General features: G+C 36.5%; 1 protein-coding gene across 1 annotated transcript in view; it reads right to left on the reverse strand.

Moving 5' to 3' along the window:
• ARHGAP10 (Rho GTPase activating protein 10) overlaps window positions 1–25776 on the reverse strand; it is a 109211-nt gene that overhangs the window by 8575 nt on the left and 74860 nt on the right. The window contains exons 20-22 of the mRNA XM_034401413.3: window positions 15572–15710; window positions 10502–10633; window positions 8151–8230 (exon numbers count right to left, since the gene is read on the reverse strand). Coding sequence (XP_034257304.1) covers window positions 8151–8230; window positions 10502–10633; window positions 15572–15710 — 351 coding nt within the window. The remainder of the gene's footprint in view (window positions 1–8150; window positions 8231–10501; window positions 10634–15571; window positions 15711–25776) is intronic.

Below are 25776 nucleotides of genomic sequence, written 5' to 3' on the forward strand. Positions count from 1 at the left end.
AGAACAATAGAAAAGATGCATTATTCTCTCAATTCTTCATTTAAAGGCTTATTAAAGCATATGGAAGCTTAGTGACATGTATTAACTGGTTTTGTGGTATCTGAATAAGTCCATGGGCAGAGAGGCATCAGGAAAAGAAGCAGTCCTTTTCTCAATACTATTGAAGGACAAATGGTTTTACAGACTTGGTAAATATCACAGCTTAATTAACAATTCTCTTTGATACTAAAATATTCTACTTACTACACTTGAAATTATTAAAAACATATTCATTTCTGGAGTCACTTTATTTTTATCCCTGCCACTAAGGAATTTTTTGTCGGTAGAAGCAAAGATGTATCTTGGCTTCACTAATATTCAGGCTATGTCTGAGTCCTCTTGTGGCAAGATAAATAATCTAGTTCATCGTCCCCCAAAACTGAATGATAGAAACACCGCAGTTCTCCTATATGCAAATGACGCAGCGCTGTTATCTCAGACACAAAATGATCTAAAGCAAGATTTACATGTTTAGCTGCATCTTGTAGTGCATCAGCACTTAAACATAGTTATTCAAAAAAACTCAGACACCCTGTAATTTCCCCTCAGGAAAGCTATTGGAAGGACTTTAAATTTGCCTAGGTTAGACTCTTTGGATACTGTGATTTTGCTTAGATTTGACAGCTTGAACCTAAGATTTGCAAGTATGTACTAACTAAGCGTTCTAAAATTCTTGTTTGGTAAACACATTTTTAAGAATTTACAGATAATATGTCATGCTATTAATAAATGCTGGGCACATGTGGATTATGTCTTCCAAAATGCAGACAAGTCTTGCATTATACAAGCAATGCATTATTCGTATCTAGTGCACTAACAGTATTTTCAGCCAATGTACAGGCCCAACTTTTGTTCAGAACCTAATTGGAACCATAGGGCTCTTCCACTCATTAAAGGGTGCAATCTAAATTTTTAAATAACAAATTTCAAGTCCCACAATCTGTCCCAAATGTGGTCTTGCTCATGAGGCTGGTGGGATCAACACTGAAGTTTATATTTGGACATTCATCATCTGTTATTTGTTAAGTTGATTTCTTTTCTCATGAGCTTACTATTTCTGATTTTAAGTGTTGACCTTGTTTAATCCTGGCATAGGACACTGCATGAAATATTGAAGTGCTATGGTCTTTCGCTTAATATAATCCTGAAGATGATATATGAATACTTAAGGGTAGCTTTTAAATAACATGTCCAGGATTAGGAAGCCAATCGGACCTCACTGCCATACTCCAAGATGTGTTCTTAGATAGTCATTCACCTTTTTCCAAGTTTGCCAAATCACATGATCAAAATTCAAAGAGTCAAACTTAGGCAAATTTAACATCCTCCCAACAGCTATTTTGCCCCTGTGGTGAAGGAGCTCCTGACCCGTTTTGCTGTAATGCTTCCTTTATAAAGATGCCCAACCTCAGATACTAACTCTCCAGCTGGCTAGATATACAGATTACCAGATACTTTTATATATATAACTGTTACTATCCAATTAATGATTTTAGTGCCATAAACGTGGCTACATTTTTACTGTTAGCAAAATCTGTTATGTTTTGTCCACACCAGTTTAATTATTGAGTTTTACTGTGGTTTTTACTTACTGTTTTATTTATTTTTTTGTTTTTGTCTGATCAATGACTGTAATAAATTTTGTTTACTTCACCTATTATACTTTAATATCCACAAATACACAGATAGGAATAAAACCATGAGCAACAGCTGTCTAGAACATAGGACATTAAGGGCTTGGTTTTAAAAGTATTTCACACTCAAAAAGGATGCAATGGTCCTTTTAAAAGGCAGTGCTTTTTATCTTGCCCTTCAGGCTTGATTCCTTTCATGGTATGAAGAAAATGTCAGAAGATCATGTAAGAGAAACTACAGCATGTTCTTTGTTTTTCTTTCACAATATAGAAAAGGCCATTCTATTGATATTCCACACAATTTATACTGAATGGGAATTACTGAAAGGATCTTTTCCATAGCTGATTCAATTCTATTCAGGGCAAAAAAAAAACTTAGAATAACATACATGTAGATACAATGGCGTGGACAGATTTGTGAAAGAAAAGGAAAGTCTCGGGATTGTGCTATTTTAATCCATCATTGTACATTCACATATTTTTCTGCCCGGTCTATATTTGGAACCCTTTGGAGGTGATATTTTGATAAGAAAAATCACATGTACATATACAAAGTGTCATCCAACATTTACCTCATTTGCTTGAGTCTACTGAAGTACCATGAAATCCAAGTATCTAATAGCATAAACACTTGCAAATGGTAAACTTAGGTGGACTATATGAATGCATGGTTGAATGAAGAACACCAGGTAAATATGCATTTGGATGACAGTAAACTCCCTGGTCAGCACAAGAGGACAGGTGTTCATATTACACAAGAAGAAAGAGCACATACCTAAGGCAGAATTATTATGTTTGAATTGACTTTGTGATATCAATTAAATACAGAAAAAAAAACTGTTACTGTTATAAAGTGTCTTTTTATGCCCACAGAAACATATTTGTCTTATCACTTAAAACATAATAGATTTTATCCATTTAGAAAAATGCTTTGATTATATTGTGTTTCCATGATACTGGTAAGCAAATCCAGATACTGTCAGAAAAAAGCAAGCCCATCAGCATAAAAGGCAACAGGCACCCCTAACAAATGAAACACTTTTTCAAGATTAGATGACAAAGAAGTCTTGAAGATGGAAAGATATATCAAAGATGCAACCTTCAAAGAGGATTTACCCTGATATCTTTAACTGGATACAAAGAACCATGATGTCTCCGTAGAACTGAAAATAAGCAGATCAATTTGAAGCAAAGCTGTCCAATCCTCTCACAATTGAGACAAGAAAGGTGACCTTATCGAAGCCGAAAGGCTGAATGGTTTGAATAATATATTCAGCAGAACAAAATAAACACTCCAAGTTGGGGCTGATAAAGTGATAGATTAGCATATAATATACTGTCCCTTGAGAAACAGAATATCTAGAAAAACGTTTACAAGTGCTGCCAAATACACCTTTAAGGAGAGGTAAATGCTTTGGGATTTAAGGGAAAAACTGAACTAGAAAACAATATGCATTTGTGGGTAAGTCTAGGCATGGCATGGATCCAGCCTATCTGAAGAACCTACTCAATTCAATGTGATTGGCTGTGACACTCCTACTCTGAATCCTGTCTGCCAAAGAATTTTGGTTGGAGGGGTTGAGGAGAAGAGCTTTTCTGCTGTGGTCCCTGCCCTCTGGAATATTCTCCTGCTGGAATAGAGGTTGGCCTCCACACCTCTGGTCTTCCAGAACAGACTTAAAACCTGGCTTTGCCTGCTGACCTGGGGCCCTGGGACTAGCTGACAAGGTAGAGATAAGATCCCCGTCCGTCCCCCCCATCACCTGTCCTCTTGGTTTTTAGTTTATTATTTAATCTTACTTTTTGTATTTTTTTTAACCTTTGTATCATTTTGTAAGCCACCCAGAGTCACTGCAACAATGAGATGTGTGGCATATAAATTTAATAAATAATAAATAAGTAGGTAAGTTTTCAAAATTGTCTGTAAACACAAGAAATAAGCCATTTCCTACTTTTGGCTTTCCAAGAAGTTGGGCAAGATAAGGCTGCAATGATACAATCTATCTCTGTTTTAAGTAATTGCCAGATAAAAACCAAGCCATGTGGACAAGGGGTAAATTAAACCACCGTGCTAAAAGAAAGCCTGATGCCACAAGCGTGTGCTAAATCCTACCAGACTGACTCTCAAAAGGCTCAAAAAATGGCCCTTGGCAATCTATGAAGCACAAGCTTTCTTTTTATTCAGCAACGTATTCAGCAAAATTCTGGTAACACAGGGAAACATAACATAGCTTATCCTAGGCTACTAAGGTCTTGCATAAAAACTTCACGTGACATTTGGAAAGTCTCTTTGCTTCTGAATCTCATTTGTGACAGCCATCTATTCCTGAAGGCATTGCTGAAATAGCTTGAATCAAAGGTTGAAGGTTTTTTGGTGTAATTTTAATGATGTGGAAACAAATGCAAGGATGCAAACTCCCATTTTCCAAAGGGATAATTTAAATAGGGCCTTAAATGTATTTCCCTTTCTTCTTTTGAGGAAGAGACACAAGGTCTGACATGCCTCGAAGCATTCTGTTAAATTCCTGCTTTGTGAACCACATGTCTCAACAACAATTTTGTACATAGATTTGACTACAGGAGTTTCAAGTCACATGCCAAGAAACCACACCTTTAAACTAAACTTGCTTTTAAGAGAGCTCTTTGAAGCAACTAAATACATATTTAATTCCTCTTTTATTACTTTTGATTCAGACGCAATCTGTCTATAAGGTAATTTTTGACAAGACCCAACTATAGCATCCCTGTTTTCTTAATGGTAAACAGACTAAGAACAGAAGAGAACAGAAGAAGGAATAATAATAGAAAAAACTATTTTTTAATCTTCTATAAGCAAAAATAATACAGTGTGTGGCAAAATGACTAAATGAACTTCACTTATTTCAACCACAGGGTGGATGCATATTTCTGTTTTAAATATGTTTGGTTTTTTCCTCTGCTCCCTTTTCTCTGTTCATGCAGAAAAACAGATCATTTCCAAGTTTTTTAATCCGCCTTAACTTGTTTAAAAAAATGTAAATACTTGCCAAGTTTTACGATGATGAAAAGATTAAGTTCATGAGAAACTTTTCTTATTTCTATTTTTGAGGTAAAAGAATAATGTCGAGTAGGAAGTCAGGGACCATATTTGGAGATACGGGGAGAGACTGACTCAAAACAATTTCCTGGGAGATAAATGATAGTAGATACTTTTTAAAATGGCCAATGTTACAGAGAATCTGAGACCACCAGAACAAAAACAAAATTAGCTTCTTGTTTCCATCATTTCTTTAGCAAAAACCATCGTATCATCATGGGACTTCAGCTGACTCAGTAAACAGCAACCCATGAACTCAGTCAGGAATGGGAAAATCTATTACCTCAGAGTAGGCACCCACTTTGAGCACAAAACGATTCTGAGATATAATACTTTGGGCACTGATACAATGTAACAGATATTGGGTGAGTATGGTTCGTCACAAAATATTCTTTATCATAAAGAATTTTTCTCCCCTTGATGCTCACTACTTACTATCCTGCCTTTTTTCTCATTAGAAAGTTATCAATGTGCTATAGCTTCCATTCAGGATTTTACTTTTAAAAAAAAGAGGCATGCTAACAGTTCATGTCTAATTCATTACTGTTTCTGCTGCTATCCACCAGTTAACAACTGCCAAAAAGGGAGTTAAGCCTACAGATATAGAAGTGTTAGCTTTCTCTTGTATTTGAGCCAATTGCCATCTTTTCTGGCAGAGGACAAGTATAACGAAGGCATGTAGCTTCTTTGAAAAAAATGCATCATAATATATAATTGCCCTCTGTTACAGAAGCACCTTCTTCAGTTGCAAGCTGAATGATGTAAGTTGCAAATGCCACCTTTAAGACAATGGTTGAACATTAGAATTAAAGGAATAATTGCTGCTTGTGGTTAGTAGATCAAGTCATCCTGGATGTTTGTTTTCTCTTGTGAAATGTTTTGCGCACTTTTCTTCTTGCAACACAAAAAATAAAATCTTCTATGACAAAATAAAAGTAGAACTAAAGCACAGGACATTCTTATTGCTTCTGGGATAAATGCTAAGTCAGCTCAGGGCTTACTTTAAACTTAGAAGAAATGCTATTTTGATTGATTGATTTAAAACATTTATACAGCTGCCAAACACTCTCCCTCTCTCTGCACCCGCCTCTCACACACACATACAGAAGCATGTATAAAAATAAACAAGATATAATAAACCGTGTAAAATCAACAAGTCCCAAGAGTAACATATTCAATTGGGGGACACGAGTTATTTCACACTTTACAGGATATCAACATCCTGATCCACAGCCTGAAGGACCGTCTAGGTTTTCAAGGCCTTCCTAAACACTAGCAAGGTCAAAACTAGTCAATCTCAGGGGGTAACACTGTTACATATAACAGGTGCCACAATGGAGGAGGCATGCCATGTGGGTCCCATCAGATTATACTGTTTCATGAAGGGGACCTGGATCATGTCTCCTCTATAGTGTGTGGGACATGCCAAGAAATAACTGGAGACGGTTCTGCAAATGTTATTGAAATGAAATTAGTTAAACCAACTAACCAACCATATCTTGGAATCCAAAATTCTTGATAGTGAAACTAGAACAAAAAACAAGTACATAGAGCTTTCTTAAGCATTTATAGCCCTTTACAAGCATTCTTCTTATATATACACCCTAATAGACTTTCCTATATTTATAAAAGCCTAGGATGCATATTTTTTTTTGAAGAAAACCATATCTTTGCTCATACCTTTGCTCTAATAAAGCTACAGCATCTATAAAAATTATATTACTTTAGATTGACCTAAAAATCTTCTATATTACTATCATCAACCCACTCCTTATCTATGGAGATTCTCAATTATCTATTTTAGCACTCAAAGAATGCTAACAACCAGACCAACTGCAAGGAATATAAATCCGTCCATTCTCTACCATTCAGCAAGAACTAAAAAAGCTTCTTAGATGAGAAGTAAAACATCTTCAAAGAAAAACAAAGAAAGTTCAGTTGACTTTTGAAAAAGCACCTTCGGGACAATCTACTACTTCTTGCTTAATATTGTGCAATAACCAATTTATTCCCTTTCATAGTACCTGAAAACCACTTTACGGTTAATACCTGCTTTCTTGTTCTGAATAAGATTAACATAGGAAAACAATTATTTTGAAAAGTTGTCAGGGTTGAAAAGGGTATCCTGTTTTGGTCCATTTTTTTTCCTACTCAAATTCAAGATATTTCTTTCATTCTATGAAAGAGTGGGGTTTGAGAGGTATAACTCAATGTTGTATAAAAGGAATCCTAAGTGAGCATATACTTATTACAACAAGAGGGAGTTGATAGAAAATATTAGTACTACAAGACTGAGAACATGGAAAGCATGAGAAAGAAACTTCTAAAATAATAAATAAGATCCTTGATTTAGTTGAAAATAATATAGCTTTCTACTTTCTGTTATTTTATCTTATAACTATAATGTGCATTCCTGAAATCCAGGAATTCTGTTCTTGACCTTATCTCCATCAAAGGGCCAATAGAGATTTTCTTTAATCTGATTTCTAACTTTCAACATGACTGAATTTGTATCATGGATTTTTCATTTATAGTCTATGTAGTATGAGCTCAATAGCCGGGAGTCCACACTTTCCCAAACCTAGTTCTTACTCAGTTCTTACATATTATTAAATGTGTAAAATGTAGCCCTATTTATTGAATGAATATTGATTTTTTAGTGTACTATTGTTACATTCAAAAAATGTAGTTCATTTCTACCAAGTTTCACTAAACCTTCCCCAAATTAGTATCCTACAGATTTGTTGCTTCAGAAGCTCTCAGAATTTCCATTTTAGTGTGGCTATTGATTAGAAATCTAGGGATTAAGAGGGCTAGATTACGAAAAACTGCCGTGGATTGAAAGGAAATGTAAATAGAAAAACTGCATCCTTACACTGTATTTTTACAATGTAGCAACAAAGTAAGAGATAAAACCATGGCTAATATGGATATCCAATTAAATTATTCGTATCTCTCAAGTATCTTTGATCCACAGGTCAGTTGCATGAAAAAATTCCTTATGTTCTCTTAAATGTTCAAATAAGATTAAATCCAAGCTGTGCACAGATTGTCTTAATGCGATTTTTTTTAAAGCTTCATTAGACATTCGCTCAGGAACACATATGCTTACCATGGATGCTGCATGTTTTAAATTGTTTTAAATTTTGTATTTTTTGTATTTTATCTGCTGGCTGTTCACCGCCCCGAATCCTTTGGGAGAAGGGCGGTATACAAATATAATAAACATAACATAACATAACATAACATAACATAACATAACATAACATAACATAACATAACATAACATAACATAACATATATTGCGGCAGACACCATTTAGGGAGACCATGTGATATTTACATGTCAGCTTTCTAAAAGATGGGCTTATTTGTAGGATTATAAAAGTGATAACCACTTACCATCTTCGAAAACTGCACCAGTTTGAAAAGACAGCTCAGAACTATGCTCTGCTTCACATGGATATACTGCCCTGGCTTTTCTATTGACAATGTTGAAAAAAAAGTTGCACAAGTTTAAAGGTCCTCAATTTTACATGACAATAAAAGGAAATAATATTGATTCATACAAGAAAAGAGCCATTGTTTCTGTGTATGTGTGTATATTTATCTACAAAAACAATAATCAGCAGTTAATGCAGAAGATGCAAGACCAGAGCAAGAAGAAACCTATAGTTCAAGGACTTCATCTACCTATGAATGCATTTCTTGCTCATCTGAAATTGTCAGTGCATTTTCTCCCCGATAATCAATAATCCTGTTTGTTTCAGGTGTCATTTGAAACATGGAATGCTGCTACCTCAATTGATGGTAGTGTTAATTTTTTTATTCAGGAGAGGATTAATGTTTTGGGAGGCTTCACTCATGTTATGCACATCTTTCAGCATTATTCATCCATTTTCTTTTATGGATTTGCCCATAATTAGCTTTCCCTGAAGCAAATTACAAAGTATGCAGGAGACTGTTTACTGAATGTCACTAAAATTATTTCTACATTTTAGTTGGCATAGTTGTAGTTGCATAGTTTTTTGATACTATCTGTAGCTAAAAATCAAATTTGTATTAAAGACTGATTAGGATATACTCACTGTAGCACTTGACACATTAAATAAAAATAGTATTTTGGCTGTTAAGCATTGAGAAACTGAAAGGCATTATAATCATTTTCTCTCAAAATTATAACTGTCATATTTATATGAATATTAAAATAATTATCCTAGTACTTGCAAAAGGAAAGTTTAAATGTATACAGATTTTTCTCATTAAATATATGAAGTCACTACAGGTAGTGCTCACTTAACAACCACTGTTCCAACTTACAACAGCATTGAACTGCTGTGGTAGTTATGACTGGTTCTTGAGGTTCCAGCTGGTGCAGTACTTGTATGGTCATGTGATCACAATCTGGGTAATCGGCACTCACCTCTTGATTACAACATTGCAATATCCTGTGTCACACAATCATGATTTGCAACATTCCCTGCCAGTTTCCCACAAAGTCAATGGGGAAGCTGGCTGGAGGTCAAAAGTCGCAATCACTTAATTTCCTTGTAGTCCTTGCTTAATAATGGTAACTGAGGACTGCTATAACTGCTGTCACTAAGCAGCAGGGTCAAGAGGCATCTGAGTTTATAACTACATCATTTAGTACTGGAAATTCCAGTCCTAATTACCATGATTAAGTGAAGACTAAAACTCACTACTCAAGGACTAATGAAGACATTGCCTCATGTTGTATTTTACTATTCAATTTTTACATCATTTTTCATTTCAGCAATTATCTCAAAATCAAACATCTTTCATTCCAACTATGGAATTTAAAATTCAACATTTTAAAATCCTTAGCAACACTTGGTAAAATTTATTGATCTCATTGTCTTTCTTTGGTAACAAAATAAAGCTATGTGAGGCTTCCTTATTTTATCTATAAAACAGAATGACTTATTTTTTTTGGTAAAATATTCCATTATCTTAATTTCCCATTCTCAAAAGAGACTATTATACAATTCAGTATTCTCACACTCCTTGCTCAGTCCTGCATACTATGGGGCCTGACTTCCTTTTTTTTTTTACTAAGACATGATTGATCAGAGATTTTTTAGGAAAGTGGTGGCTGGGAAATTACAAGCAAATTATAATCGTAAATATATAATTGTATCCTGAGAGAGAGAAAAAAATTTGTTCAATGTGACCAGAGTTGAACCTTGTCGTTAGAGTCTATGCCCGTAATGGCGAACCTATGGCATGCGTGCCAGAGGTGGCACGCAGTGCCCTCTCTGATGGCACGTGAGCCGTCGCCACAGTTCAGATCCACCGTGGTTGCATGCACACCTCCCGTTGGCCAGCTGGTCTTCGGGTCTGCGGCACATGCTTGTGGGGGGTGGTGGTGCATGTGGGGGGGGCCACACATGCATGTGTGGGGGCGCTTGCAGGGGGGACGGGGGGATGTACTCACATGTACGAGGTGGGCGCATGCGCGGGGGCCACACACACATTGCATTTTGGAGGTTCCGGCATATTCACACATGTGCATGTGGAAAAGATAGCCATCACTGGTTTATGCCTTCCTCCGCCCCCCGTTTGAATATTCTGCTTTGTATCATGCATGGAAAACATATTATGATAATAAACAGTTTACCTATCAAAGAACAATTATATCTATGCTAATTGTTAGAACAGAAAAGAACAATCCTGTTTTGGTTATGTAATAAGAGATAAATTACAGTGAAAATAAATTAATATTCCAGTATTACCTTCCAACTGGTTTCTCGGTTTCTGTAGCAGAGGATGGAAATAAAAATGATAGGTTTGTTGTGAATGGACTTTGTGCTGTAGTTGACTTTAGATTTATCCAGGAAACCATTGATGAATGAACCTCACTGGATCTGAAATAATTTTATGAGAATAATTAATGATTTTAATGCAAACTCTAGTTAGTTCTGAGATCTGTAAAATCAATGATATTATTAACTTCAGTCATTATGTGTTTTTAAACATATATCAAACATCTTTTAGATTGGCTTTATGAAATATTCAACCTTGTTAGGCTAGTGAGAAAAGTATGCTTCTAGATATATATGAAAAGTTCAGGGAAAAGTCAAGATGGCAAGTGTGCATTCAAGCTTTTTATTTTATTTAATTATTTTTATTCTATTTCATTTTTATTGTACTTCTTATGAAATGTTCATCGTTAACAATAAGCCAAAGAATACCCTTATTTTTTAAAAAAGTATTGTGAAATCTTTTTTTGTAAAAAGAGTCTGTTGTCAAATATTTATTAGAAAAAATACCCCCATTGCTCTTTTAAAATAGAAGATTGAGTTTTAGCAATTATAAAAAGTAAATTAAGTTTCTATATTTGGCTTATGAAATGGTAATTCGTGAAAGATAAATATTACAATAAGGTAAAGTATTGAACAGCAATATGGTAGCTTTTATGAAAAAATAATAATTAAGGATGAATGTGGAAAACTATTAAAGAAGAAAGATTATTTGCTGGTCATTTTTCTTTGACAAGGAGAAATTATTATAAGGTATAATTCCCTTTCTAAAAGGACAACTTGGAAAATTGACAAAATTAAATTAGACATCTTAACTGATATTCAGGAATTAAATACTGGAAAAGAAACTTTATTGGATATTATCTGACTTGTTGTCAAGGTAACCTTGCTAAATAGAATTCCTTTATCTCAAGAATCAGTGAGCAAGGAAAGCAGAAGATAAAGGCCAAGGAAAGATTTTACACCAACTTTTGGAAAGGTCTATTTTGTTCCATAAAACAGTATAACCTGTCTTTGTTTACAGGAGGCACACAATTTCACTATTCTATTAAAACTGAATAAAGGAACAAAGATGTAAATGTTTCTTGTATGTAAAGTATTATACATTGAGTGGGAGCATATGCTGTTAAATAAAAACCGAAACAGGAAGATAATGACTTTTCTTTAACCAGTATTACTTGGGTAATAATTGGATTATATTTATTTTGATTAAAGAGGAACAAGACAGACAAAGTCCATTACATACAAAAATCAAAATATGCAAGTACCTACAGTATGATCAGTCTACACTGCAATAGCATGTTGTTGATAACTTCCAGGTATATTTCATACCTATTTCTTAATCTATTTAAGCATAGAGATAGATGGATAGACTACAGATAGAAAGACAGATAAACAGACATTAACTAGCACAAAAATAATATACAACTAAATCTGCAGCCAATCCAATTATGGACTTTCTCACCCATAAAACACGATAAAACATTATAAGGCCAAGAAATAATAAAAAAGACAAGTCTAAAATTAATATAAAGTTGATGTATATTATTATTGGATATTCTTCCTAAGAAGTTTGAAAAAGTGAAGCATTTGCATTTTATTTAAAAAATTAAGATACAATTATTTATTTTACCTAGTTATGCATTTATTTAGCATAGCAAACTACTGATTACTGATTTTTCCAATCTTCATATCTCAAATTTCAACTTAATCGGAGAAAGGGCACATATCAAGAATTTAAAAACTGCTCTTCAGTAATGAAAGAAAAAAGACAGGGAAATACTTTAGGCATACTTCAAAGGGCAAGAATGGGGTTTTAAAGCACATACTTTTAACAACAATACATAGGTTTTACAACTTTTACAAAAGTTTTTTTTTTTATTCAAGGCCATTGAGTCAGTGCTGTCCGAAGACGTTTCCATGGTTATGTGACCATCATGACATCACAGAGCACTGTTACCTTCCCAAAAAAGTTGTACCTAAAAACTAGCTTCAGCAGAATAATTATTAACTGGCATTAATAAAAATAAAAAAGGAAAACAGAGTTGTAATGATAATGTAATAATAATTTCTAAAAAAAAAGCTTTTTCACCTTCTGGTAAGACAGAAGTGCTGATTGTAAACAAGAAACTGGAATAGAGGGACTGAGGTTCAGCCTGATTCTGAAAGGATTGTACATCTGGAAACAGCAGGCTCAGTCTGGAAATTTGACTTGATTTCAGTTGTCATTGGACTCAAGGTGGGCACTCTTGCAAAATTCTTTTTGAGCTGGTAGCTCAACACTGGTAATGTTTAGTCATGCTAACATCCTTTTTTGATTACTGTTGTAGACCCCAAAAGGGATTATGTTTGAAAAGTATATGAAAGTTATAATTGGTGTAAAATATGAAAATAAGGTTGTGATCGAACAATCCTAGGATGACTGATCTAAGATCTGCACTAGCTACTATAACTCTAGGAGCTGGTATTGATCTTTAAAGTGCTACCAGGCTTAGGGCATGCCAAATTAAAGGACTCCCTCTCCTGTTAGAAGCCTGAACCATGTTAAATTGTCCAGAAAGTGCCCTGTTGAATGTTCCCTTTCTGGACAAGACCATTATTTCTCCACCCTGTTGAAGATAGACCAATTCTATTCTCCCAAGATAGGGCATGGATCCTCTGCATGTAAAAGATTCTGTAAGCATGTGTCTCTTCTATCAAATGTAGACTTCTACACATTTTACAACTAATTTATTTTTTTTCAAATTGTGTTTATAATTCATATCCTGTTTTTATTTAAAAACATTGTTAGCCACATTGGTATTTTTTTTAAAAAAAAAAACTTAATATATTCCTTGACTTTCATCAGTACTGAGTTGAGTTACATTCAACTCTGTGGCAATAACACCCTAAACAATATTATGTACTGTATGCTAGCTCACTTATAGCACCTTTGCATGCTTTATAGCAAGGATCTCCAACCTTGGCAACTTTAAGCCTGCTGGACTTCAACTTCCGGAATTCCCCAGCCAGCTTTTTTTTTTTTTGCTGGCTGGGGAATTCTGGGAGCTGAAGTCCTCTAGGCTTAAAGTTGCCAAGATTGAAAGACCCCTGCTTTATAGTATATATCCTCTTTCCATTCAAGTATATGAAACTTGAATTAAGCCAGATCATTGATTTCTTTAATCTTTTTTTCTTCTAACATTATTTGATACTTTGTGTCATTAATTTGGTACATTGTCTTATACTACCAAACTTTTAATCATATGGCATCTTCCAATTTTTATCATGTTTAAATTTAAACATTAACAATATGCTGAAATTTGAATTAATCTTACTGAAGTTCAAGTGTCCAAAATATTTAGTAATATTATATTGTATATGTTGAATAATATACTGAATATTATTGAATAAAATATTTACATGTTTTAATTAAGATCTCATAATATACTGTATTAAATACATGGATTTCATTTGTGTTATTTTGAATGCCATGAACACGTCAACCGAAATCTGTATATGATATGAGACAAAAAGTTATATAGGAAATTTGTCAAGTATGAATTACACTGACTATAGAGATGGCAGAAGGAGGAGAATGCTTTTAGAAGGCCTAAAAGCATAATCAGATGAGATCTTTATCGTAAAATTTTAATAAGCAACAAGCTTAGGCAGGCTTTCTTCTAGATGTTGTGAATGGCAGTAAAAGGTTCATTCCTTTTAAAAGTGAACTGCACTTTTCATGTAAATCTTAACCCAGAATAGAATCTTACCCTGGGTTGCACTACGAAAAAGTCTATGTAACTGCACAGTCTTCAATCTTCCACTGTGGCTGTCAGTGTGATTCCACATTTTTCTTTTGATTGCACACAAAGGTGAATTTTTAGATTGAATATTACTGGGTGCAGGAAGAAAAAAAACATTGCTCTGCAGGCAATGCTTTCCCCCCCTAAAAGCCTCATGTTAATCACAAAAATACATTGTGCTTCTCTGTCCTTTCTAAAATATGAACATCCTGACAAAATTTCCTAAATGCAAATTATTAGTAATCAAAATGTTAATAGGACAAAAATTCCTGTCAAAACCTGTAGATTAATTAGGAAGAAGGTTGAAATATTGAAAGGAACATAAATCCTGGGGATTATATGGATATGTCCATAAAGCTTTCTTGGACACAATATGGAAGTGATTACCTTAACCTTCTTGTTTGGGGCGAGGGGGGGAGTAGGGGAAGAGAACTGTACAGTATAGTCCATAATTCTGGATTTTCTGGTGGTCTCTTCTACATGAATTTTCTGCTTAGCTTTTCCAAAACCAGCAAATCCATATAGCTGCTATCTCCTGTTGTGACAATTAGGAATAAAACACTTTTGGTAATAAATATATTGCTGAGGGACAGAGGGACTGGACTGAATAGACACAGAGAATGTTTATTTCTTCTGTGGTCTGCCAAAGAGAGGAGGAATTATGAAGTAAATATCTAACTTTAAAGGGTTCCCCTCTATAGCAATAGCAATAGAAATAGCACTTAGACTTATATACCGCTTCATAGTGCTTTTACATCCCTCTCTAAGCGGTTTACATTGTCAGCATATTGCCCCCAACAATCTGGGTCCTCATTTTACCCACCTCAGAAGGATGGAAGGCTGAGTCAAACTTGAGCCTGGTGAGATTTGAACTGCTGAACTGTAGCTAGCAGTCAGCTGAGGTAGCCTGCAGTACTGCACTCTAACCACTGCGCCACCTCAGCTATGCAAGAACAATACACTGCATAATCTATATGTTTAAAATGTATGTAAAATGTATGTAATTTTTAAACTGAATTAAATGTTTTAAAAGACATTTTGAAGGGACTCTATGCAATCAAGAATTTGCAGTATCATTTTTAATAATTAAATCTAAAGAAACTAGCTAAATTCTGTTGTCTTGATCCTGAAAAGGAACTAACAAAATTGCTTTCCACATTTCTAGTACTTACAAATACTTTTAAGGCAACAAGAAATCTGTACTTTACAAGTCTTTTTGTACAGCAGATAGGCTTTCAAGCAAAAAATATGTACTTACGGATTGCCACTATCTGTTATGAGATTATTTTTTTCTGTGTCTTGAGGGCTGGTAGGAGCAGCAGTTGTGGGAGACTGAGAAGACAGGGAATCCATGCTGCCTGAGCGTGTGTACTCTTTGGCAGGGCTAAGATTGTCACCTGAAAAATAAATATTATTTAACTGCTTCCATTTTTAAAATGTAGAATAGTTATTATGCAAAATATAAACCACCCAATATTTGCTCTGAAATCTGACTTTCATGAAAAATTATTTAAGGATTCCAGTCATTTGAACTATATTAACTTGCAAGCCCATTTAAGATAAATGCATAGAGGCAGTCCTGGGCTCATGGCTATAATAGAACCCAAAATTTCTGTTGCTAAGCAAAACAGAAGTTGTTAAATGAGATTTGCTCCATTTTACGACCTTTCTTGCCACAGTTGATAAGTGGATCACTGCAGTTGTTAAGTTAGTAACTTGGTTGTTAAGTGAATCTTTTCCATTAATTTTTCTTGTCAGAGGTTGCAAAAGGTGATCACATGACCCCAGAATACCACAAATATCATAAATACATGCCAGTTGCCAAGTGTCCAAATTCTGATCACATGACTATGGGACTATTACAATGGTTCTAAGTGTGAAAAATGGTCATAAATCACAAATTACTTTTCAGTGCTGTTGTAACTTTGAATCAGTAGTGGGTTGCCCCCGGTTCGGACTGGTTCACAAGAACCGGTAGTAAAACCGGTGGGAGGCTCCACCCACCGCCCCGGATGTCGTCATTAGCAATCTGCGCATGCGCAGAAGCAAGGCGCCCACGCATGATCCCATTGTAAACCGGTAGTAAAGGTAAGTAGAACCCACCCCTGCTTTGAATGGTCACTAAATGAATGGCTGTAAGTTGAGGACTACCTCTTTTAAAGAATGTATAGAACTACTACACTCTGGAAGTGAAAAAGAATCATGCATACACTTTTAATCCATAACCTTTGTTTTTTAAAATTATCGCTAGCAGACATCCAGCCATTTATATACTCATTTTAATATCCAAAATAATCATCTTAACTTCAGGCTTAGCAACATGCTTTTACTTGATTATTTTCCTCTTGACAATTATCACTAGAATGTACAAATTGGCTGCATTAAATTAATTCAAGTTGAAACAATGTTTAGATATTCCAATGTGTAATCAAAACATCAATTCTGTAACAAAATCTTTTCACAGATCTCTTGCAAGAGACTTCTCAGCAATTTTCAAGGAAATCATGCTCTTACCATTTAAAAGCACACAGCACTTCAACATTTGATCTGAAGTTTATTTTTCTAATATTTTTATTTAGATAAATGTAATAACAAAGCAGAGATAACGCAACGAGATATATAAACTGAACCCTGATAAAATATACTGAGGCTTGGGAATTGGAAGCTTATCATCTTTTCAGGATGGGATGGCAGCGCCCCAGACAAACCCAGGGCACAACTTCAGGATTTTCCTAGACTCATAACTCCTGCTCAAAGAGGAGGTGGCATATAATAATAATAATAATAATAATAATAATAATAATAATAATAATAATAATAATAATAATAATAATTTTATTTCTATACCGCCCTTCTCCCGAAGGACTCAGGGCGGTGTACAGCCAATTTAAAAACACAAGACACAACAATAATTAAAAATTAAAATAATTAAATAGATTTGGCCGATTTAAAACCCCAAAAATTAAAATACCCCAATTTAAAATTATTATATTGACAGCCCTGCCTGGCGGAACAACAGGGTCTTCAGTGCGCAGCGGAACACCCGGAGGTCGGAGATCTTACGTATTTCCGGGGGCAGTTCATTCCACAGGGTTGGGGCTCCCACAGAGAAGGCCCTCCCCCTGGGTGTCGCCAGCCAACATAACTTGGCTGATGGCACCCTGAGGAGACCCTCTCTGTGGGAACGGACTGGTCGGTGGGAGGCTATTGGTGGCAGAAGACGGTCTCGAAGGTGCCCGGGTCCTGTGCCATGGAGCGCTTTAAAGGTGGTAACCAACACCTTGAATCGCACCCGGAAGACCACTGGGAGCCAGTGCAGCTCGCGCAGGAGGGGTGTCACGCGGGCACAACGAGGTGCGCCCATAACCATCCGCGCGGCCGCATTCTGGACCAGCTGGAGCCTCCGAGTGCTCTTCAAGGGGAGCCCCATGTAGAGAGCATTACAATAGTCCAGCCGGGAGGTGACAAGAGCATGAGTGACCGTGCGCAAGGCGTCCCGGTCCAGAAAGGGCTGCAACTGGCGTATCAGGCGAACCTGATAAAAGGCCCCCCTGGCCACGGCCGTCATATGCTCTTCTAAAGACAGCCGTGCGTCCAGGAGGACACCCAGATTGCGAGCCCTCTCTGTGGGGGGCAAAGATTCACCCCCAATAGTCAGCGATGGCACCTGCTGACTATATCGGGACGCCGGTAGCCACAGCCACTCGGTCTTGGAAGGGTTGAGTCTGAGCCTGTTCCTCCCCATCCAGACCCGCACGGCCTCCAGGCAGCGAGACATCACATCAAGGGCATCGTTGGGGTGGTCTGGGGTGGAGATTTACAGCTGAGTATCGTCAGCGTACAGGTGACACTTCACCCCAAAACCACGGATGATCTCACCCAGCGGCTTCACATAAATGTTGAACAGAAGAGGCGAGAGGACCGACCCTTGTGGCACTCCCCATGCGAGATGCCTCGAGGTCGACCTCTGCCCCCCTGCCAACACGAACTGCGAGCGGCCGGAGAGGAAGGAAGAGAACCACCGCAAAACGGTGCCCCCTACTCCCAACCCCTTCAACCGCTGCAGCATGATACCATGATCGATGGTATCAAAAGCCGCTGAGAGATCTAATAGAACTAGGACAGAGGAGCAACCCCTGTCCCGGGCCCTCCAGAGATCATCCACCAACGCGACCAATGCCGTTTCTGTGCTGTGCCCCTGCCTGAAGCCCGACTGGTACGGGTCTAGATAGATAGCTTCATCCAGGTGCCTGGGCAGTTGTCGTGCCACCACACTCTCAACAACCTTCGCCACAAAACGAAGGTTGGAGACCAGACGATAGTTAACTAATTCAGCCGGGTCCAGGGAAGGCTTCTTGAGGAGGGGCCTCATCACCGCCTCTTTCAAGGCGGCGGGAAAGGCACCCTCACTCAGAGAAGCAGTTATAATCCCCTGGAGCCAGCCTCGTGTAACTTACCGGGAGGCCAGTACCAACCAGGAGGGACACGGGTCCAATAAACATGTGGCGGCACTAATCCTACCCAGAACCCTGTCCACATCCTCATTTGTGGCTAAGAAAGCACAACTTTGTATGATGTGGCAATTGAACCTTTTTCTGGATTGTGGGGCCCTGCCTCAGTCATGAATGCGTTTGTAATAATCCACCTCTCGTTTTGGAGGCCTTTAGGACAGCACATGTAACACTACTATTATACAAGTTGCACTGACTGCTTATCTGCTTCTAGGTGCAATTCAAGGTGCTGGTTATTATCTTTAAAGCTCTTTATGGCATTGGATGTCAGCAGAATCATCTTTTCCAATAGGATTGGTCTACTCCACATATGTTGGTAAGAGAGGCCTATTGCGGATTCCATCAGCCAAGAAATTTCAGTTGGTGGGATCCAAGAGAAGATCCTTTTCTCTTGGATCATGCTCCTGCTCTTTGAACAGGGTAAGATCTGCTGCCTTTCTTGTAGCCTTCAGGAAAGGCCTTAAAACCTGGCTCTGCCAGCTGGCATGGGCTCCTGAAGGAGCAGCTGTTGGCTGGAGGTGGTTGATACACCAACAAAAAAGGCACCCCTTTTCCACCAAACTCTGGTTTTTTTTAGTTTGCTTTAATTTTTGTAATTTTAAATCCATTTTTATATTTATAATCATTGAAAGTTTATTTTATCTTGATGCAAGCCTCTTAAGAGTTGTCTGAACTGTTAGATGGGCTGCAAATAATTTGATAAATAAATAAAATATAAAATTAACCATACCATATTTAGATTAATTATGCTGTATAGTACAATAGTATTTCATTGTTTTCTATACATTAGATAAGTCTAAACTGGTATTTAGATGTTCGCTGCTATGCATCCTTGCATGACCTGATAAGAGCTTGTGGTAAATTAGATTGTATGATAATGATACATTCATAAATCACACAAAAAAAACCCCACTTCCTAGGAGAATATACAATTAAAATGCAAACCTTTTGGTTCTGTTCTAATTATTAGTTTTTGTAACATAGATTAATATTCATATTTAAAATTGTACTAATGTGCAGGATGCGGCACCTTTTTTTTTTTTCAAAAGCACTCTGAAAAATCATGACAGAGACTAGCATCTGATTCCAAGGTATCAGTTCATTTCCGGTTTCCTGGCAGGTACATCAGTTGACAGAAATGTTAGGAGAAAAGAAACTATCTAGCCAGATCAATGTGTGCCAAATCTTGGCACACATGGCTGTGTATAATTTTGAACCATTTGCCTCTCTTCCAGCATCATCTCATGATGTTCTGGAATATTGCGTCACTGGAGGCAGATTAAGGATGTAAAAAAGGCTGATTGGAAGATGGAAACTTGAAAAAAGCTTGTGTAGGCTTCCATCTATAAGAAATATGCATGGAATAGGCTTTATATATACTTTTGCATTTATTATTAAATGGTTGTTCCGTTCAATTATACAGGTGAAAATAATAATCCTAGTAGCTATCTAGGACAAAAATTTTAAAGTTATACATAGTCTTATCTGGAAATCAATTCCACTGATATTAATTAATGTGTGAATAGTGGGAATAGCAAAAAATGCATGCATTAGATTACTCTGATTTTCATCCAGATAGGTAGACTATAGGTTTAACTTTATACATTTTGTGAAAGACTCTGCCAAAATTGAAATTCAAATTTAACAAATATTTCCATGTCAGTTACAATGAATTACATATATACATTTTAACCTCACTAATTTGTCTGGTGTGATCTCTTTGAATCTGTAGCCAAATTTTGTTATATGATCTGCAAAATTAAACAGACTTTGACTGCCCAGCCCACTCCATCACCAATTGTTAAATATTATGCTGTCTTTTTAATTTTATTTAATTTTATTTTTTTAATGCTTCTTGTTTGTAATGCTGGTCTGTGACCATAATAAAATTATTCCTCCTCCTCCACTAGTTTACATTATTATATTAAAATGAAGATATTATACAATTAGCTGTCCTGAAATGTCTGGATAAATTTTAAAAAGTCACATTGTATTAGATTTTATTCTTCATTAAGTCACATTATGATGCCAAGAGCAAGTCACATTTCAGAAAGTTTAAAGAAAGACAACAGGAATTACATCATGAAGCAAGATGTAAATTAAGTTGATACGAATTAACAAAAATTAATTTCTAGTATGAACCAACTGTTACACCATAACAGAACCATATATCAAGACAATATCTCTTTCTTTTCTATGCACAAAACAGAACCTAAAGAAGAAAACTACAAAGGAGGCATTTTGCATTTTGTTGATAAGCTAGCCAATATTAACATAGATCATAAAGAGAAATAAATGCTTGGGAAAAAATAGTCTAACAACAATGGGTGAATTATTGATGCTAGAATTAGAACAGAATGGTAGAAATACCAGTTATGAGGAACAATATAAGAAAAGAGAATAAAAAGTAAAAAAGAAAGTGTATTTTAAATTATAACCAGCTGTTATTGGCAATCGAATCAAAATTCTTATTAGTTGCTGTACTATTCCTTCAATAAACAGGTATTCTGGTCTGGTCATACTCAAAAATCACTATATCTGATTCTATATGCTACTTTTTGAGCACAGTGAAAAAATATATATAGCCCTTTTGTTCTTTTCAGTGCAGTACATAGTGGTAACAAGGAATCTCAATAAAATACTCAATTTAGTGACATCTAAAGAAGCACTTAACCCAATGACATCTAACGGTACATCATAGAACTACTCTTTCTTCCAAAATATCAACTGCGATTGCCCAACCACCTAACTGATAATGTATCTCTTCCACTTGTAATTATGAGCTGAAATACACTGCATAGAAATTCCTCCCACAATGCAGAAGATAGCTTCTTACCCCATTGGGCTGCCATCTAAACTGTAGAGTTCGCATTTGCAAAAATCAATTTATTGTGGCTACCTGAGATCACATAAGACATTTCTATATATACTTGAATAAAGCAAACTTTGTTAAACTTAAATGGGAAGAATTTGGAGTAAGTTTCAAATAAATTCACTTCAGTATTTATGGTTTCTGCAAGGTAAATATAATAATAATTATATACACATGCACTAGTACTAATTGTAAAACTATTTCTGAAATAATAAAGAAAGCTTGGAAATCATTTTAATTTTTAGAATTATTCTTAAACTCAGCGTTCCTTGAGCCATAGGTAAATAGGTAACTTATTTAGGCAAATAAATTCTTTTTTTATTATTATTAATATAAAAAAAGTTGCATTGCAAAAAAAAGTGCATTATAATATAAAAAATAAATCAAGGCATTCTTTTTTTGCAGGAGGACACCAGATGGCCAGCTCCTTCATTAAAGCAAAAATCCTTTTCAAGGAAGTGTTAAAGAACTATTATCTACTTTACATATTTTAGCAAGTATCTCATTTAAGTGAGCATTTGTGCATATAAAATTCAAACATTTATACACTTTTACGCTCTATCATTAGATAATAAAGCTTAGAGCAGCATATAAGCATTAAAAAATTCCTGAGTGAATTAATTGGTAATATAGCCATTAATATAGGGTGGCGCAGTGCCTCAGTAGTTAAGACAGTGAACTTGCTGGCTGGAAAGCCAGCAGCCCAGATTCAAGATTCAAGCGCCATGCGATGGGTGAGCTCCTGTCTTTGCTTCAGCTCCTGTCAACCTAGAAGTTTGAAAGCATGCAAACGCAAGTAGATAAATAGGTATCACTTCGATGGGAAGATAACAGCACTCCATGACATCATGTTGGCCACATGACCATGGAAAAGACTCCAGAAAGTATTGGCTCAGTGGCCTTGAAACAGAGATGATCACCACCCCCTATAGTCAGCAACGACTAGTGGAGTAAAATCCACAGGCTCTCCTTATCTATAGCCATTAATATAGTATTTTCACCTAATTCTTTTCTTATAGAATATGTTAATGAACAGACAACAAAAGATTTAAAAATTGTGCTAGGGGGTAAAAAACAGATTTCAAGATATAAAATGAACCAGCCCAAGTACAGGTAGTTTTCAAGTTACTACAGATTTTTGAGTGATAGTTCAAATGACCCCACAAAAGATAGATATGACCCAGTCCTGAAGTTATGGCTATTGCAACATGTTCTCTGCCTATTCCCCACTCCATTCTGCCCCATTTGGTCCCCACAGGCACTGGGTCTTTGTTATGTTCCATAATGTAGAATTTAGTGAGAAGATGCAGTATTAACTTACACATTAAATAGTAAAATAATGTTTTTAAAGCTCATTCTACAAAGTCTCATATTTAAAGAATTAATGTTTTTGCTATTATCTACTAGACTTTATGTATCACTTTCTACAACTGTAGTATTGCAATTTTCCCCACACATGCCCAAAGTAGATTCTATCCTCTACACAAGATACTGTAATAGAAGAATATGGTTGAACACTGAAATATTAAGCCACACTCTCCCCAAAAGGAATCTAATCTTTGTAGTTCTTTGTAGTTTCTTTGTAGTTTCTAGTTTTGCTTAGATGTTAAACCTCTATTTTCCTTTCTTCCTAAATCTCAGCTTTGCTTCCAGCGCACTTCTGTTCTACTGCAAGGAAAATCCATATTAGCATGCTAAAGGAATAGCTAGCATACAGATGTGCAGCATCCTCCTACATGAACTTCTCATTGAGGTAGCTAAAAATAAAGGATCAAAAACTCACAATCTTATCAAGCTGTGGAAAACAGTTCACAGCAGAATCAGATACTGCACCAGGGTATTATTTTAGACCACATAATTAAAATGTCAAGATATGATAGATCTAATGGCTATCATATAAAAAGAAACAAGATAAAAGCAGGGTAAGATAAATTCCACACTAGCTTGAGATTAAAGTGACAAGTCAAAATTTTATCTACTGGAGCACCCAGATGATGATAAAAAAAATTAAAAATAAATCCCTAACCAATATCTCTGAATGCTGGTAATGGTGTCTTTTTCTCTTCTTTTGAGAAGAGAAATCATATGTGAATGGGCATAGATCTATATCAGGAGTATTGGTACAAAATGTGATTGAATCAAAATAACATGGACACCCTGGTGTGTAAACTTTATTTTTGAATAATCCCGTCTGGATGTTAATACAAGTATGTAAATTGAAAGATTTGCATTATTCTACCATGATACACATGATACATTTCACACACTAACATTTGTTTTCTCTGCAGGCACCCATGATGCAAAGGGCTCTATACACTTGCTTTGGCTGGTATTTTTTAAGATTAACCTGAAAAAAGCTGTATCTGCAAGGCGTGCGAGTCAAAAGTCAAGATAGTGACTTATGTCTGGGTGATTGAAGATTTACCCATTTTACATGTATGACCCTTTCCTGAAGATCAGATATTGCTTGGAAATTGTTTTAGGAAAAGAGTACCACTTTCTGGGTCAATTTAACCCTGTTTAAATACAGAGTCCATTTTTATGCTCCCTGTCTAGTTTTGTTCCACCTTTTTTTATTCATTTCACAGTGCAGATTCTCCTTTCCTTTCCCTCTTACCACTGCCACCTGCTCCCCTTTCATTTTACTATTTCTATAAGAAATACAAGAGTGTCCATGTGTGATGTGTTTCTACATATGACAGCCATTTATATGTATGAAAGAAATAATGCTGAATATATGCAAACGGAGGATCAGCTAATTCCATTAAAAATTACAGTAATAAGAATCTCCCTTCGCAATTCACAGGCAATTTGTCTGGGGGCAGTAGACTTTTGTATCAGCTGAAAATAAGACATCTCTTTTATGGACAATTAATTGTTTCTCTCTCTCTCTCTCTCTCTCTCTCTGTGTGTGTGTGTGTGTGTGTGTGTGTCTGTCTGTCTGTCTGTCTGTGTGTCTGTGTGTGTGTCCTGGTCAGTGGTAGGTTCCTCCTGGTTTGGCCCGGTTCCCGCGAGCCGGTAGCGGTGACGATATGACGTCACTGAACCGGTTCTGCCCCCCGCCCCCATCCCGACCTCCGCGTTATTCTTACCTTTTATTTGGTCCCAATCTATTGCTGCCTCCTGAGTCCCAGCTGATGGCTAAGGGTAAAAAATTGTTTAAACTCTTGCTGCGGGGCTTCAAAGGGCCGCCTTATAGCTGATCAGTGTTAAAAGAAAACAAAGGAGTAGAACGGTGTCTGCAAAAATAAATGGGTAGACCCAGTGGTGGTATTCTACTTCGGTAGAACTGGTTGTTAAGTAGCTAAGTAGTTAAGCCAGTGGTTCCCAAAGTGGGCGGTACCATGCCTTAGGGGGGCGGTAAGAGGCAAGGGGGGCGGCAGGGAGGCGCTAGAGGCAAAAAGGGGCGACAGGGGGGCGCTAAGTGGCAAGAAGGATGGCCCCCACCCTTTGGCCTGTGCCTCACAGCAGTTACCTCCTTGCAAGCAAACAGCAAGAAAAAACAACTTTCAGCTTCAGCATAGACTAATTAGCCCGTTGATTAGATCTCTTTTCTTTCCTTCTTACTTTCTCTTCCCGCCCTCTTCTTCTCCCTACTTCCTCTTCCTTTCTCCTTCTCCTCCTCTCTTCCTCCCTCTCTTACCCTCACTCCTACTCTAATTTCTTTCCCTTCCCTTCCTCCCTTCTCTTCCTTCCCTCTCTCTCCCCTTCCTTCTTCCATCTCTCTTCTCCTTCCTTCCTTCATCCCTCTTTATTGCTGTATCCTTTGTGCATATGGATTACTCAGAGGACTGAAAAAGCCCTTGCACTTTTGACCAGTCTTCGAACTTATGACTGTCCTCACATTTTACGTTTTTCGCCCTATCTTGTCACCATGGTGAAGAGAAGCAGTTGTGAAATGAGTGACACGATTGTTAAGAATGCTACAATGGGCATAAATTATGACCAGTCATAAGTGCAAGGATCAGTCAAAAGTGCGAAGACCTGTCTGAAATCACTTTTTTCAGCCCTCTGGGTAGTCCTTTTGTGCATATGGACTACTCAGAGGGCTGAAAAAATTATTTTTGACTGGTCCTCGAA

This window comes from Pantherophis guttatus, chromosome 8 (genome assembly GCF_059756535.1).
Source record: "Pantherophis guttatus breed Tessera chromosome 8, ASM5975653v1, whole genome shotgun sequence".
Lineage (NCBI taxonomy): Eukaryota > Metazoa > Chordata > Lepidosauria > Squamata > Colubridae > Pantherophis > Pantherophis guttatus.